The following is a 16,086-nucleotide window of genomic DNA, read 5'->3' on the forward strand; positions in this document are numbered from 1 at the left end:
TAAATCTGTTGAACTAAGAAAGCTCCTTTTAAATTAAACAATGTCCAGTGTTAGGAAGATGGTGCAAATACTGTCCTAGAGACCTTAAAATGTGAAGAAAAACAATTCAGGGGAAGGATTTCAAAATATAAATATAGTGGTCCAGGACAGTATGTGACCATGAGTATTTAAATAACAACTCCAGGATGCTGAATGTTCAGAAGCAAAGTCCATAAAATCATATACAACAGTGACAGAGAAGATTTTATTTCTTAATTTCACACCTTACAGGAAAATGGTTTTGCATATGTGCTAGCTGCAGATTATAATCTTTCTGCATCACTTGAGAAATGATTTTTTTGGGGTCTAATATTCTAGAAAATAGGTAATCTGAATTTTGGCAGCCAGTTGTAAGGCATTGATAGGAAAGTATGACTGAATGATATTCATAGCTCTTTTTAAGTACCAAATTGAAAAAACCTCACTTAATCAAAAAATGGTTGTGGTTCATCACATTTCAATATCTTTTAGAGAAGGCGCTATTACATGCAGCAGATTTTTTTTTCCTATGCAAGCAAAACTTTTGATTAGAGTCTGCATTTATTGACTTGTAGTGCATAAACTCATCTTTTAACACAGAGTAAGCATCATGCAGTGGAAATGCCATTTGACACAGGTAATATTCTTTACCAGTCTCTAAACTGTTCAAGCAAAGCTTAAAGAATATTTGTGAAGTCAAAGATCGCCTTTTGCAATGTTTCCAGCATTCAAGAAGTAAATATGGTAAGCAGAAAAACACAGGCTACACCTGATGACTTTTCTGTGAAAGACATTGAGGTCAGAATTATTCACAGTTGTCTTCTATTCATATTGTTTGTAAGTAATTTTAAAAGTATTGGTGATTATAAAGGTAGAAAGAGGCAAATGATGGAAACAATTGGAAGAAAATATCTTGCAATAGAATAAGAGAGAAATGTTTTAAATTAAAAGATGGTAGGTTCAGACTAGTTATAAGGAAGAAATTTTGTAAGGATGAAGTTGGTGAGGCACTAGAACAGGTCACACTCAGAGTTGGTTGATGTTCCCTCCCTGGAAAAGCTCCAGGTCAGGTTCGAGCAGCATAATCAAAGTGAAGATGTCCCTGTTCTTTGCAGGGGAATTAGAGTAGATGACCCTTAAAGATCTCTTCCAACACAAACTACTCCACAGTCAATCCACAAAACAATAAAAGAGCACACAAATAATTGATTGCCAACTTTCCACAGCAGTAATAACAATAATCCTAGCAGAAAGCTTTTAAACAAAGGTTTAAGTCCCATGATAAAATCTTTACTTTCAACAGCCAGTGAAATGATAGATGACAGAGACAAAGGGAGGCAAAAAAGACAGTGCACATGTGCTGCAAAGAATCATGTCATAAGCAAAGCTGTAAGACAAAGAGATACAGCCTCTTTGTGCAAAACAGTATTGCAACCTTGTAAAAAACCCCATGGAAAGGAATTTAATTGTTAAAATGTGAGCAATGATAAGAACTGAATGTAAAACCATAGAAAAATATTTATAGTCATCTTATCCTAAAATAAGTGAAGTCCAAATACACCTTAAGAGCCGTAAGATACTTTTTAATCACTTTTTTTTATAAATCCACTTACACAGAATGATCATGGTTACAGAGTCAAAATGGATGTTAATATTTGAATGTGTTCCAAATCCATTGACATGGAATCAGTGTGGTATTAATTTAAGGAAAAATTAATTTTTGCTATTATTAATGAAAACTTCTTTATCTTTGTAATTATTATTGAACTTTAAAGTGTATTTTACAGGCATAAACCAGTTTTAGAAAACATGAATTTTACAGCTTGATTTACACAGTTTGAGTCTCTCAGCAACATATTGTGTGTGCCTTATGTTTGTTAGTTGAGTTGACATAAACCATATCTCCTGTTGACAGAAACGCTTGAAAATATTCATGGACTTCAGCATCCATCACTGAAGAACTCTGCAGTTATGGAAAGCACTGATTAAAATTGCTTCCTGTACTTCAAAAACTCCAGAACTGCAACTCTATCACAGTATCAGGATGAGAAAAACAGACGGAAGACAGTTAAGATAGACTTCTCTAAGTTAAAATTTATATTATTGCTTATAGTTTTCAAAGCAGCAGATTAACTTCAGACTGTATAATTGATCATCAAATTTTATTTTCTATCTTGATTCTGTCTACTCTGTCACTAAAGACAAAGCAGTATCTTGCACTAAGGCTTCTACTTCATTATCTAAATATATCAGGATAAACACCTGGCAATCTGTAATGCAGTGGAATATTTTTCTTTTTGGCTTTGTTTTGTTTGGTTGGTTTTTTTTTCTTTTTTTAATCTCAATAGAAAAATGGACTTGGAGCAAATAATTTTCACCTGACTATGCACAAACTGCTCTCCATCTGCCATAACAAAAGATCTTTCCTGTAACATACATGTATTTCCTAACTTAACAGAGAACCAGGCCTGGCAATGTAAAAATGCTGCAGTAATTTACTGAGGCACCTGGCAGTTTATCATAGCAGAGATTTTATAAACTCACCAACCACTGGGCTGCTGATAGGTATTCACCAAAGACAACAAATCTGATAAGAAAAATCCTCCCTAGTGCCAAAACTGCAGAGTTCACAGACTACAGTCTAATGTCAGGAGGTAGGAAAGAGGAAGCTCTTATTAAGGCTCCTCCCCTCTCAAATACATTATAGTAGGGAATAAAGATTTCATTACAAAATTCACAAAAAATGTAACAGCGAACTCAAAATATAATGCTAAATCACATGGCAGTACTATGAAATATAACTTGCTAGAAGATGTGAAAATTCACTTTTTTATAGTGGTAGACATGATGACATGTCAGAAATAGTTGTAGGTAAAAGCTGAAAAATGTATTCAGTATAAATCATGTCAACATTAAAAAGAAATCAGTGAAGGCACTGGGCTAAAAGTTCACCTAACTTCCTAAATTTAACTTGTATTCATATAAGGAAAATACTAAAACATTGTTCATTAGTATAAGCCCCGTTCTCTAGTATAATGAAAGCTGGAGAGCAACATTCCAGACCCAACACTTTTGGGGAAATTTTATGCTTTATTTTTACAAATCATTATTAGAATAGCTAATTGATTCTAACTTGCTTTCTTCTCCATGCAGAGAGCCCAGATCATCCCTGAACAGAGCCTAATGCCTTTTAGGGGAGGGAGATAATGATATCAGATTTCTAAAAAGAGAAAATGCACATGAATAACCCTCTGCACATGCCCAGACACTGGTATTTCAATTCAGCTGGAGCAACAAGGGAAAGAAGGAAGATACTAAAAAGGCATGGATGAAAGATAGTTATTATTGTAGACTTCACAAGTTAATATGGTCCTTTTGTGCATTGCCCACTACATTTCACTTTTCCACACACCAATCAATATTTCACCTTGGGCACCTCAAAGACAGTAATCAGTTCTTTTCACAAAGTTCCATGGCAGCAGTGGACACTTCCATGTTCAAACTAATTTGAACAGACATCACTGTAAATCAACCTGGGAAGAAAAATTTCATAATTTAGTCTGTTCAGAGCAAGTCTATTCATTTGTACCAGCATGGTGCTGCTGTATGTGCACCTCTGAATGGCACTTAAGAGTTTATGTGATATTCACCCCAGGACTTTACTAGGAGTAAAGGACAAAAAGCCCAAGCTAAAAGATACACATCAGTTCCACAGAATTCTGAAGCATAGGCTTCCATCTCCTCACACGGAGCACAGAAGTGGAGCACGTGTTGAATTTCAGGACCATGAAAACGTAACTCTGTGTGTGACAGTGGCACTTGGGGCTGTGCTGAAGAGACCAGACTGCTGAGCCAGCTCTGAAATGCTTCAATAGTCACAGAGCTTAAAGGGAGAAGCTGTGCCTCAGGCTATACAATGGAATCTCACTGGAAACAAGCTCTTGGAAAACAGGCAAGCACTCAAATACTGGTTACAATATCATCCTGGCTCTCAGGAGTGATCTGTGAGCAGTACAAAGAGAAGGCACTGCAGAGCTGTGCTCTATCTCTGCATGGGCAGGAAAAGAGACATCAACCTTGTACTGCAGCTTAAATTAAAATTCTTCTGATGCAGGACTTGACAACTTAGTTGCAGAACTGTGGTCACAAAACTATCTTGTGTCCATAATATTTCCTGAAATATTTCAGTGGATCACACATATATGTCAACATCCTTTGGTGTGAGAACAGACTGCATCATTCTCCACCACGTAGGAGATATATATATACATATATATACATATATATATATATATATATATATATACTTTCATTTATGTCTATATACATATGTATTTTCCTCAGACATTCACTAGTGATAGAAACAAAAATACACTTACGATAAATAAGAGTTTTTAAAATTGGAAAATCTGGGGCTTTTATCCAGTAGTTAAGTTTGGACTCTTTGCTCAATAAATTTTAATAAGTACAAAAAATTCAGTGGATAACTGAGTCTTGCAAAGCTGTAGAATGCACTTAATTTCACTGTCAGCTCTATTAAAGGGAAGGAGGTTTATCCTTTAGGAAGTGTTTCTCCATTATAAAACCAAGCAAGTAAAACAAGATTATCTATTCAGTAAACTAGAAATTACAACAAAGGAAAAACCTCCCATTACTTTAAATCAACTTATATAAGCCTACTTCCCTTCTATTGCCAAGATAAATTGTTTTACTTCATTCTTTTTTTTTTTTTTTTTCAAGGCAAAGTCAAACATACTTCTCAAGGTGCATCTGATCTGATCCAAACAAAGAAATTATCCTTTCTCCAATCTACCTCTACTGGCACATGTCTGTCTCCTCCACCACATCTCAAAGATACTGTCCAGGGCTGCTAGATAGATTCACGTATGGCCACCCTTACCCTACTTCTGTCAAAACACCCAATGAGCAAAGTCAAACTTGGCTCATTCTACAAGGCATTTTTATTTTTAAAAACATTTAGAAAGGTTGTCTTTGGGTGTGTAATATTGTAGTCCAGAATCTCAATCTTAGACCAAATATGGTGGCAGAGATATTGTAAGATTTTATGAAATCTAAGGGGTTAGAAAAAAAATAATAATTTTATACATGAAATAGCTCTCAGGCACAGAAATCTGTTATAAATACCTCACTGAAGAAACAGTTACACTGAGAAATAGAGTTTGAAAGGAAAGGAGAAGTGCTTGCATCCCGATATTCTTTGAATCATTGAAAAGAAGAAAACCTGGGCTCCTCCCCTTTCTACAAACATAAAGCCCACCTTGTCATATAAACAAAGATCAAATACAAATTCTCAAAACCAGGAGTTGTTTTCAGCTAATATCAAGACAATGGATTTCCCTGTGTGTTTCCTGGATTTTATGCAAAGTTGCTATAAATGGATGAGATCCTGCTGTGTGTCACTGCTGGTACAGTACTACTCTAGGCTTTGCTTCTCAACAAGTGCCATAACTTGAACTGCCTGAGCATTTGTCACCAAGCCACACTGACCCTCACATTGGCTTTGGTTTTCATCTACTTTCCTCTGAAAACCACATTTATCCAAGTATTCATAAGCCTCTTCCGTGGAAAACCTGCTGAGTGAAAACTCAATAGCAGAAAATATGTCATTGCTGTCCACAAGTAGGAGTAAATATGAGGTGACAGATTTAGGGAATAAAAGCCAAAAAGTGGAGTAGGTTTTTCATTCCATATACGGCACATACTTTGGACAAAGAACATGGGATCTTGGTTACCTATATTCTCATACTAACAAAAGGTAAAATGCTGCTCTATTTTTCTTTTATACACTGTCAACATCTGCAACAGCAGTTTTGAGTCTTCTTTTATAATTTCCTTGTGTACATAAATCCATTCTAGAATCTTACTCTCCCCAGTGACAATCCTAACGCCATGCTCCCTGTGGATGGTTGCCAGAAAGCCCAGCCCATATTCCAAGTGCTACTTTTTAATTATATGTCATGTTCCTAGATTCTTCTAAATATACTACTGTCATCTCAGAAAGTAATAAATCAAATTTTGAAACCATGCATACTTTAAATGATTAATATTTTTTTCATTATCACTGATGTCTTCTACAATAGCTGATTAAAATATAGTGATTGATATGCAGAAAGTTGTATCTGAGTATCTTAGGCATGTGTAGCTGTAGAAGTGTACATGCAAGATATGTCCAAGACAACAGCACATCCCAAATCATTTACATTCATAATTAAGAGGAAGACAAAAAAAAAAAAAATAAGATATATGAGAACTCATTTTGTGCTTCTATGTATAAAAAAACCCAGCAGCTGAATGAAACAGTGCCTTATTTACACCTAGACTCTGCCTTTGCATTGCCCAAACCAGATTCAGATTGATTCTGTACTTCCAAAAATTAAACTTTCCTTCTAACATGAAAAACATGTCTTCTTTCTTCCCTTTTTCCTCTATGAATATTTTTATATGGCTAATTTACTAAGAAACTTTTCCCTGTTTTCTGTCAAAAATCTATACAGTTGATAATTGCTAAATTTGTAGATGGAAGAACTACTGCTTGTTAAGACAGTTCTCACAAAATGTCTTAATTAATCAATCATTAATTTATTATTAATTATAATTAATTGATGTATTAATAATTAATTAATTAACTATTCATTGTTTAAAAATATACTGCCTTGCAAATCCCGTGGGTGTGGGGAGCCTATAGGTAATGAGCACACTTTGTGTTCAAAGAGAAGAAAGAGAATGCAGTGACAGATTTAGATTCCCAAAGTATACTTAAGCATTTCTAAAACAAAACATTATAATGAACCGTCTTTTTCAGGAAAAAAAATTAAGGAGGCCAATTGTAGGAGAATGATGTGCGGTTTAAAAGGATCACCAGCTTTTCTGCAAAATGTCTTAAAGGTGAGGGGTTCCTATAGACACACAGGTAAATGCATTTAACTGTAAAGCACAATTATCACACTTTTCTTTGTTCTAAATTCCTTCAGTGTATGAACATTATAGGAATACCAAAATATTTATTTTCTGAACTGCATAGGCTTTATATTCCAAAGACCAGTAATATTTATATTTGTAACAATAATGGCTGTCCAGTTGTCATGGTTTGGCCCAACACCAGGCACCCATGGGAGTCACTCACTCACCCTCCCCTGCCACAGCTGGGCAGAGAAGAGGAAAAAAATGTTAACAAAGGCTTTGATGAGATAAGGACTGGAAGAAAACACTCTAAGGGCAAGACAGGCTCAACTTAGAGGTATGAAGTGAGCTTATTACTAACAGAATCAGAGAAGGATAATGAGAAGTAAAATAAGCCCTTAAACACCTTCTCCTCCCAGCTCTCCCCTCCTTCCCACCAACAGCACAGGGAGACAGGGCACGGGAGCTTGTGTCTGTTCATCACAGATATTTTCTGCTGCTGCTCTGGGAGAGGAGTCCTTCCCCTGTGAGGCTGTGGGGTCCCTAGCATGGAGACAGCTCTCCATGAACTTCTCCAGTGTGGGTCCACAGCACCTGCTGCAACGTGAACTCCCCCCACGGGCACACAGGCCTCCCAAAACTGCTGTGACGTGGGGCTCTCTTCCCATGGGGAAGGACAAGGACAGGCTGCTCCAGCCTGGAAGCAGGGCCCTCTCCCTCTACTGGGTCACAGCCTCCTCCAGGCATGGAGGGTGAATCTCTGCCTCCCCCGTGGATCCCCACGGGCTGTGGGTGGATCTCTGCATCCCCCGTGGATCCCCAGGGGATGTGGGTGAATCTCTGCATCCTCCGTGGATCCCCAGGGGCTGTGGGTGAATCTCTGCATCCCCCGTGGATCCCCATGGGCTGTGGGTGAATCTCTGCATCCCCCTTGGATCCCCAGGGGCTGCAGGGGCACAGCTGCTTCACCCTGGTCTCACCATGGCCTGCAGAGGAATCTTGGCTCCAGCACCTGCAGCACCTCCTCCCCTTCCTGTGCCACTGACCATGGTGTTGCCATGTTGTTTGTTGCCATGTTCTCCCACATGTTCTCACCTCCTCCTCTTCTCTGACTAGGAAACAACTGTGAACAGTTTATTTTGATTTTCTTCTTAAATATGTAATCACAGATGTTACCACCCTTTGTAATTGGCCCTGTCTTGGCCAGCAGCATGTCCATCTTCAGAGCCATCAGGAGTTGGCTCTGCTGGACATGGTGGAAGCTCCCAGCAGCTTCCCACAGGAGCAATTTTTGTGGCTCCCTACCACCAAAAGCCAGGCCGTGCAAAACCAATACACCATTCTAAGAGATGGAGAAAGCAGGTTACATGGGTGTACTGAAGAGGGAAATGAAAAGTATAAAAGCACATCAATAACTAAATCAGCTCTTTATATTTTACAATGATGATCAAGAGCACTCTAAACACAAAGCTGTGTCTCTTTGTTAAATTCATTATTTTATCTTTCCTTCTATATTATGGTAAGTGCATGCACTCTGTACTCCAAGATGGCACTAGTCCTGTGTATGCTTACAAATTAGGTTGGCAGTCTTTTTTATTGTCTCTCATTTTCCTTTTCAAAATGCTCCATGCTAAATTTTTATGTCATATATTTGATATTTATCGGATTTTCATTTTCTTGATTTCATCATAAATGTAACGAAATTTGGCTTCAACTCTTTATTTTCAGATTCCAAACTTCAAGGTGTCCTTAGAATGAGACTTGCTTAATCCTGTTGTTGCCATCAATATTTTTAAGCTTTTCTATGAAGAGGCTGAAAGAGCCAGAAGCTAAATGAAGAATAGCAATATGTTTATGTGCCAAACCAAGATTTTTCAGCCAATCTCATTTAGTGCCCAGTTTAGGGATTGTGAACTTCAGTGATTCCACAGCTGGGCAGGATCACTGTGATCATGGAAGTTGACCAGGCCAAACCTTTTCCCAGAGCTTAACTGAGCCCACAGTTTTGCAATTTGCAAAATAATGGAACCTGATTTCAGCCACGGGATTTTTACAATATTTGGCAACCAGTATATAGAGCCTGGTATTTGTAATTAACTACAGAACAACTAATTAAGTCTTTAATCATCTCTTGAATAAGCTAAATGAACTGAGCTTCTGTGGTCTCAGTCCATGGCACATTTGTCAATTCTTTGATGAGTCCTGTGACTCTTCTCTGATCTCATTGCCAATGATCAATATCTGTACAACTAAAAAAACCAAAGTTAAGGAAAAAGCTTAGAATTATCTTACAAATAGGGTTCTTTTTTTTCTGTGTTGACTCAAGAGCCTTGTGTTCAACTATTCAATGATCACACTGTTTTCAGCTGTGAGTTCTGGCTGTGGTTCTCCCTAGTAATTCAGTAAAATAAAACATAACCTGGAAATGAACAACAGGCCCTTTATAGAGAAATGGTATTCTGCAGACACTTGGTTATAAACCTATCAATATCTACTGCTTGTACCCTCAGGTTAGGATTAAATTAACTTGTTATCACCCCTCTGCACTACAGAGGGCAACAAAAAAATTAAGTTCTCTGCTTGGTAAGAGGACCATTTCCAGACATTGACAAGCTACAAACAAGATTATTATATCCATGTGCAAGGAAAATGCCAGTAACAAACCAGATTTCTGCTGTTGGAATACATTTAAGTGATTTTAAAATGCTGCTTTTTTTTTTTTTTTTTTTTTTTTTTTTTGCAACTTCATAAAGTGACAATCTTGGATGGTCTGAATTACACAAAGTAGAAACAGGAAAAATCACAGAACTCCATCTTCCTCATAGCTACAGAAAATCCCTTTATGAGAGGCCAAGCCAAGATGTAACAAGCCCTTGAACTTTGGCCTTTAACTATAAGCAATCAGTATACAAAATCATTCAATACATCGCATGAGCACATATCACATACCTGAAGGTTCTTTAGTTCTACTGTTCTCACTAACTACTCAGGGTAATTTCCTTCTCCAGAAAAGCACAGTTTCCTGACCTCTATATTCCTTCCTTTTCTTTTTCCTCCTTAGCAATTCTGGAATGAATTAATTTATAGACAGGCTTGATTAAATAAATATTAGCACTTGCACAAAAAAAAATGTCATTTGGTATCTTTAGAAGCTTTAAGCATTTTCAAAGTATTTTCAAAATATCCTGCATTAATCATTCCACAACCTTTCAAATACTCTCTAGGAAGATTTATTTTTCATCCCTAGTTTAAGACTATTGTAGGAGTTTTGGCTCCTCAGGATTCTCAAGTCAGAATCCTAACTTTGAAAAGAAGCTGCCATATCCACTGCTTCTCTTACCAGACCAACTTATCTGAATTAATTTGCCTTATTACACAATATCCTTGCATGAATTACCACAATTGCTAGCCTGGAATGTATTAAGAGGAAATCATTTAATGTCCTTTTAGATGTCTTTTAGCATAGTTAAAACACAGAAGAGGAACCAGATAAAGAGATTAGGCAGCTTTCTGCAGACCAATGACAAATATACTGTAGATATTGTTAGGAAACTTTGCTAATTTCTTGCTAAATTTTTCTTTTATTACTGGCTTGAGAAAAATAAACAGATAGGTGCTGCATTAATACAAATTCCTGCTGTCTGATTAAAGGCAAAAGGAAAATGAGTAAATGTATATCTGAGTTTAGTTTGCATTCCAAATGTTTAGACTGAAGTCCATCTGTCCATCCAAGTCCCCCTAATGTTGCTGCTTGCTAGTACAATGTGCACTTATGTCAAATAGGGGAGTAGAAATTATCCCTTCTAAATACTATCTGCAAAATCAGAGCAGAGTTTGTGTATAGAGCTAGAATGGCACACGTGCTGCTAGAAATATTCTCAGAAGTTTGAAGGCATAAATCTAATGAAGTATTTCCCTCCACCTATCCTAAATCTTTCAAAGACAATTCTAAATCTCAGCAAGGATAGAATTAAACTGGTGACAATGTAAGCTCTGTTCAAATGATTTGAGGATTCTGGAAAATAATTCACTGGAATAAACATATTCTGCCACACTCTATGACAGAACTCATGCAAGTCCCATATGCAAATCATTAACCTCATTAAATTGCTAAACTGCCACAAAACAAAAGATATTACAGAACTGTCATACTTAAAGCATTCTTCCATAGAAAATGTCAGTATTATTGCCAACTGGAAAACACAGATAATACACAGTTAATCAACAGCTTCAGTTTTAAGCAAGGGTGTTCTTTCCTTTGGCCAGTGGAATGATGAAACAAAGCAGCTTTCTTACCCTTATTGTACATGTTGGTGGGTACTTGGACGTCACTCAGACTGATGTTCACAGGTAAGTTGTTGAAGTGGTCGTTTGGCACCAGAATGAACTCCTTCCCCAGCTCCAGATAGTTCCCTTCTTCATCTCGTTCATTTATGAGCACAGCATTGAAGTATTCATACTGCAACAGAAACCCACATTCCCTACTCAGAATGCACATTCAGCATGAAAATGAGGTTTGAATGGTTTAGTACATTTATCAATTCACTGAATAACATCTCCAGCTAGAACAGTAGAACAAGAAAATTCTATGCCCTCTCAGATTCCCTCTATACTCTGTACAGGTACATTTATGAAAACAGATTTATCAATACAGCTCAAGAAAACCCCATATTGTTTCAGTTCTCTGGCTGCCCTGAAAATTTTAAGGGCAGTCCAAGAAAAGCACTGATCATAAACAATATTTATCCTATTTTTAATACAAAGCTTTCTAAATTCAAATATTTTTCTGGATGATTACTTAATTATGAATTCTGTTTAGTTTACTTCCACCAGATCAAGAACTGCTGTCAGTGCTGAACTTAGGCCTTGACAAACTAAAAGTATTTTTACTTCTCAGGAGTATTAACTACAGCTGAAGATGTGTACTCAATGTGTATTCACTGACATTTCCCAAAATTATTTGCTTTATACTGAATTTTGGAAATAGCTGGCTTTCTAAAATATGCATACTTTAATCTGGATGTATAAACTTAATAGTGACTTATTTTGAGCAAGAAATAATTGTCTGCCTGTTAAAGATTCCTGAAAACTATTTGGCCTATTTTGTACAGAACTATAACCAGACAAGCAAAAGCAATTTATATAAATTTTTTGATATCTTTATTACCTGGTTTAACCAGAAATTTTACTAAGCCTTGAAAGCAACAAACAGTACAGCCTATTTTTTAACCTCTTAAATACCTTGAACCTTGGCAATATTTTGTGATGTGCTTCCTAATTGGAAGAGGCCAAGGTTTAGTATTTTTGAAGAATCACATTAATTTAAATATGATTTCCTGCCCTAATATCCATTTGAGAGTAAATGTATATAATTTTTAGACATAAATCTATGTATATTTGAGGATAAATTATTCTGTACTATAATATGCAGCAATATACTGTTCTTCTTGAACTGAACTTAAGGTACATATCATGGAATAATTTCTACAGAAATTCACATATAGACTTGGTAATTTCAAGGATGTAAGTTTTATTTGCCCATGGCTTTTATAATACTTTGTAAATTAAAAGAAAAAAGGATAAATTTCAAATAAGGATGTCAGAATGTACTTGAAATCAACTCTAAACAAGCATTATTTAATTTCATTCTGTGTATTATTTCCTTTTCCAAAGAAGTTAATTAGTAGGCAACATCTTTCATCAAGTTCTATAAGTGGCAAGGCTAGCCAACTACTAAAACTGTTGTATTAAAAAAAAAAAAAAGGGAAAAAAGAAATCACTTATAATTAAGGATATTTAGGACTAACTGTTTCTTCAGTTGATTTAGTATTCATTGATTTATTGGTCTGAGTCTGTATTTTCTCTTCTCAATTCTACCAGTGTATACACAATAATATGATTTATGTTTGGCTATTTTTTTAAAAAAGCAAATTGTAGCATGGAGTAGTCCTTATATTATTGAAGATTGTTAATATTTTCCAGTTTAGTTTTGGTGTTTTTCTGTTTGATTGGGGTGGGGGACTTGTCTTTGACTTGTTGAGGGTTTTTTTGCAAGTGAGTAATCTACAAAAATAGTGTATTTAAGTACTGCAAGTTCTGCGGATTAAACACCAGGTAATGTATGCAGCTCAAAAAAACTACTGAAAAAGATGAGCATTTAAGCAGAGCTGTTATAAAATGGCTTCTTTTGGGCTCTTCCTTTCCAAGGAAATTATTGAGTGTGACAGCTGAAAGGTGATAGAAAGAATATTAAAAATTGAAGAAAAAATATTAAAGTAAATCCATCTGGCATTCTGACACTGCATTGGAGATAAAGCCCAAGGGAAAGAGGATAAAGTCCTGTTTGCTGACAACACAAATACTCTACCTAAGCTCTTAGAGAAAATGACTTCAGTTTAATCTTGTCAGTGGAGGTCAGTCTTTGATATAACCTTAACTAGGTGAGTTCTGAGTGTACACCATATAACACACCAGAAAGTTATTAGTCTAATAAGTAACAAGATAATTACCCAGGTTAGGATCTCACTCAGCTCTATGGTGATTTGTCCAACAGATGAGTTTACTCCAACCTTACCTAGAGTCCTGCAGGTGAGTGAGGAAATCTCTTTCATGTCAGCCCTTCTATGAATCATTAGAACTAAAAATCACCTTTTAGACTTTAGTGCATTTCAATTTGCTCAAGAACATTGGGGTTTTTTACTTGTACATTCCTTTGCAGTATCTGCATCATTCTGCATGTTTGACATTTTGAAAGCCCATAGTGTATCCTAATAATAAGATAAGGCAAATAGGAATCTCAGTTTTCAGTTTTATCCCTGTAAAGTTTTCCTAGTGCAAGCCAATAGAAAGGGGTCAGTGCCCAGCAGAACAAGCACTGGACCATTCTGCCCCAGCAGGGAACTGACCATATTTGAGACACCCCAAATAATTCTATTGCTGACAGTCTGCAGGACCCTGGGCTGCTCTGCCATACCCTGCAATCACAGAAGGCAGAGACTTATGGGGCTGCTACAGAACTGATCACAAAATTGCTTTACAACATCATTCATGCTGCCAGGCAGAAACAAGTTTGTTTTAAAACAAAAGATACCTTCAGCCACAATGAAAAAACACATGCTGTCTGCTCACTTAGGATGGCTGCCAAATATTTATGTTGATTATGACAAAAAATAATTTGTTCAGAATATAGAACAGCAAAACCAGGGACATGCAAAGTTTGTGGCCTGCAATAAGAACCACAGGAGTAGGCTAGAGGTGAGAAGTGATCTGCAAGATAAGAAGGAAGCTTCTTCAAAGTTCTCTGTTCCAGTTTAGCCACTTATTTTTGAATGATGTCTCAGCTAAATAAGCACCTTGAAAACAATGGATACTTGTCTGAAACAAAACTTCAGTAATTTAGATGCAGTATTGAAAAGTATTGCACAAATCTCACATAACTGCAGTATTGCACAAGACTGATGTTCTATATTACCTTTTACATTTATCATTCTGTAAGTAGATACCCAGCAATGCCTACATATTTTATCAAGTATTTGTTAACACTGTAAACAGCATATTTATTTAAACATAAATGTTTACTATTAAACTTAAAAGATACATTAAAAAGCAAACTGCCTTTGCAACTTAGAGATTATTTGGCATAAGAGTAAACAAGTAGCACTTGTTATCATGCATTTTAAAATGAAGTGTTTTGGTTCTTAACAGCATGAAAGAATGCAAGCCACAATTTTAGTTTGCCTTTTTTTCCTAAACTATAGAAATTATTTTTACCAAGACAGCAAAAAAAGTCTCATTCACAGAGCAATGAGGACCAGGAGGGTATAAATGGAAATGATTTGCACTAATAAGCTAGCATTAGGGCAATATTTGGATTACACTGATAATTCTTAACTACTCAAGAACCATTTTCCCAGTGTTTCTGTAATTTTGCAGCTCATCTAAAGAGAAAGTTAAATGTATCTGAAAGATATTAGATTAAGGAAAGTTTATGGCATTTGCATTGAGCCTCAAAAGGCTAGAGCATCAGAGAAAATGAAGTAGCAGCAAATAACATGGAAAATTAAGGGGAAAGCAAAACCTACCATGAAATAGCACAGACGGCCAGAAATGCACAGTATCTGAAACATCTACAGTTGCAACAAAATAGTTATCATCAGAGTTTAAACAAAAAAGACAAAAAAGTTTATTTTCTCAAGACTGACAAATAATAGACATCTCTAAGGAGAACAGAAAGGTTCATGAGATCTGAAAAGCAAAATGAGGAAATTTATCCATTCTGAGGGAGGCTGTCCTACTAAGAACACATTGGAGACAGCAATCCCCATTCTGGTACTCAAGTTAAAGAAGAGACAAACATCTGAATGCATATCTGTTTCTAAGGCTCAAAAAATCTCTTCTGGCAATTGTCCAGTAAGGAGAATCTACGTTTTCAAGCATATGATTAAAGCTCTTGTATTCAATAACTTGGTCTGTTTAGCAAGCATAAAAGGTCATAAAAGTAAAGTGCCTCATTCAATAAAAACTTCTGCATTTTAAAAAGCTTTTATGTTTGAGAAAACAGCATCTCTTGTTTTAAGAGAGAATCTTTATAATTTCCAGTTATTCTCTGAAGGTTCCTCCTTGCTTCTCTGTAAGAACATCCAGCACTTTTTCCCCTTTTTTATGTCCTTATTTAGCAGCAAGGTGCAAAAAGCACCTGGGATTTGAAAACTTGTCATCAGTTCCACTTTAATTATGGAAGTAGTACAGAAACATTACTGGCATCCTTGAAAAAACAACTGATCTGTTTTCTACCCAATCAAATTAAGATGATCTTCCCCCAGGCTATACATTCCTTCCCAATATGATACCCTATTAAAATTTCCATAAAAGAGGATAAAAAAAATAATATTTCATTATAGTATAAAATCTATTATAGTAGTAAGTTGACAAGACATCAAGGTCTCAGACTTCTAAGGATTAACTAATTCACTAAATGTACAAAGTTATTATAATGACTATTTTAAATCACCCATTAAAGTTAGAAAACATAACTTCAGATGAAGGCTTCTTTTCCTTTACAGATAAATAACTTCAAATATATTTACTTTTACATGCAATAGTTCTCAAGAATCTCTTATTTGTCACAAGACTGAGCAAAAATTCTTT

General features: G+C 36.0%; 1 protein-coding gene across 4 annotated transcripts in view; it reads right to left on the reverse strand.

Annotated features, from left to right (window-relative positions):
* CACNA2D3 (calcium voltage-gated channel auxiliary subunit alpha2delta 3) overlaps positions 1 to 16,086 on the reverse strand; it is a 419,754-nt gene that overhangs the window by 223,952 nt on the left and 179,716 nt on the right. For all 4 annotated transcript variants that reach the window (XM_085590607.1, XM_085590609.1, XM_085590608.1 and 1 more), the window contains one exon: positions 11,236 to 11,398. In XM_085590607.1, coding sequence (XP_085446733.1) covers positions 11,236 to 11,398 — 163 coding nt within the window. The remainder of the gene's footprint in view (positions 1 to 11,235; positions 11,399 to 16,086) is intronic.

The sequence above is a fragment of the Lonchura striata genome, chromosome 12 (genome assembly GCF_050655825.1).
Source record: "Lonchura striata isolate lonStrDom1 chromosome 12, ASM5065582v1, whole genome shotgun sequence".
Classification (NCBI taxonomy): Eukaryota; Metazoa; Chordata; class Aves; order Passeriformes; family Estrildidae; genus Lonchura; species Lonchura striata.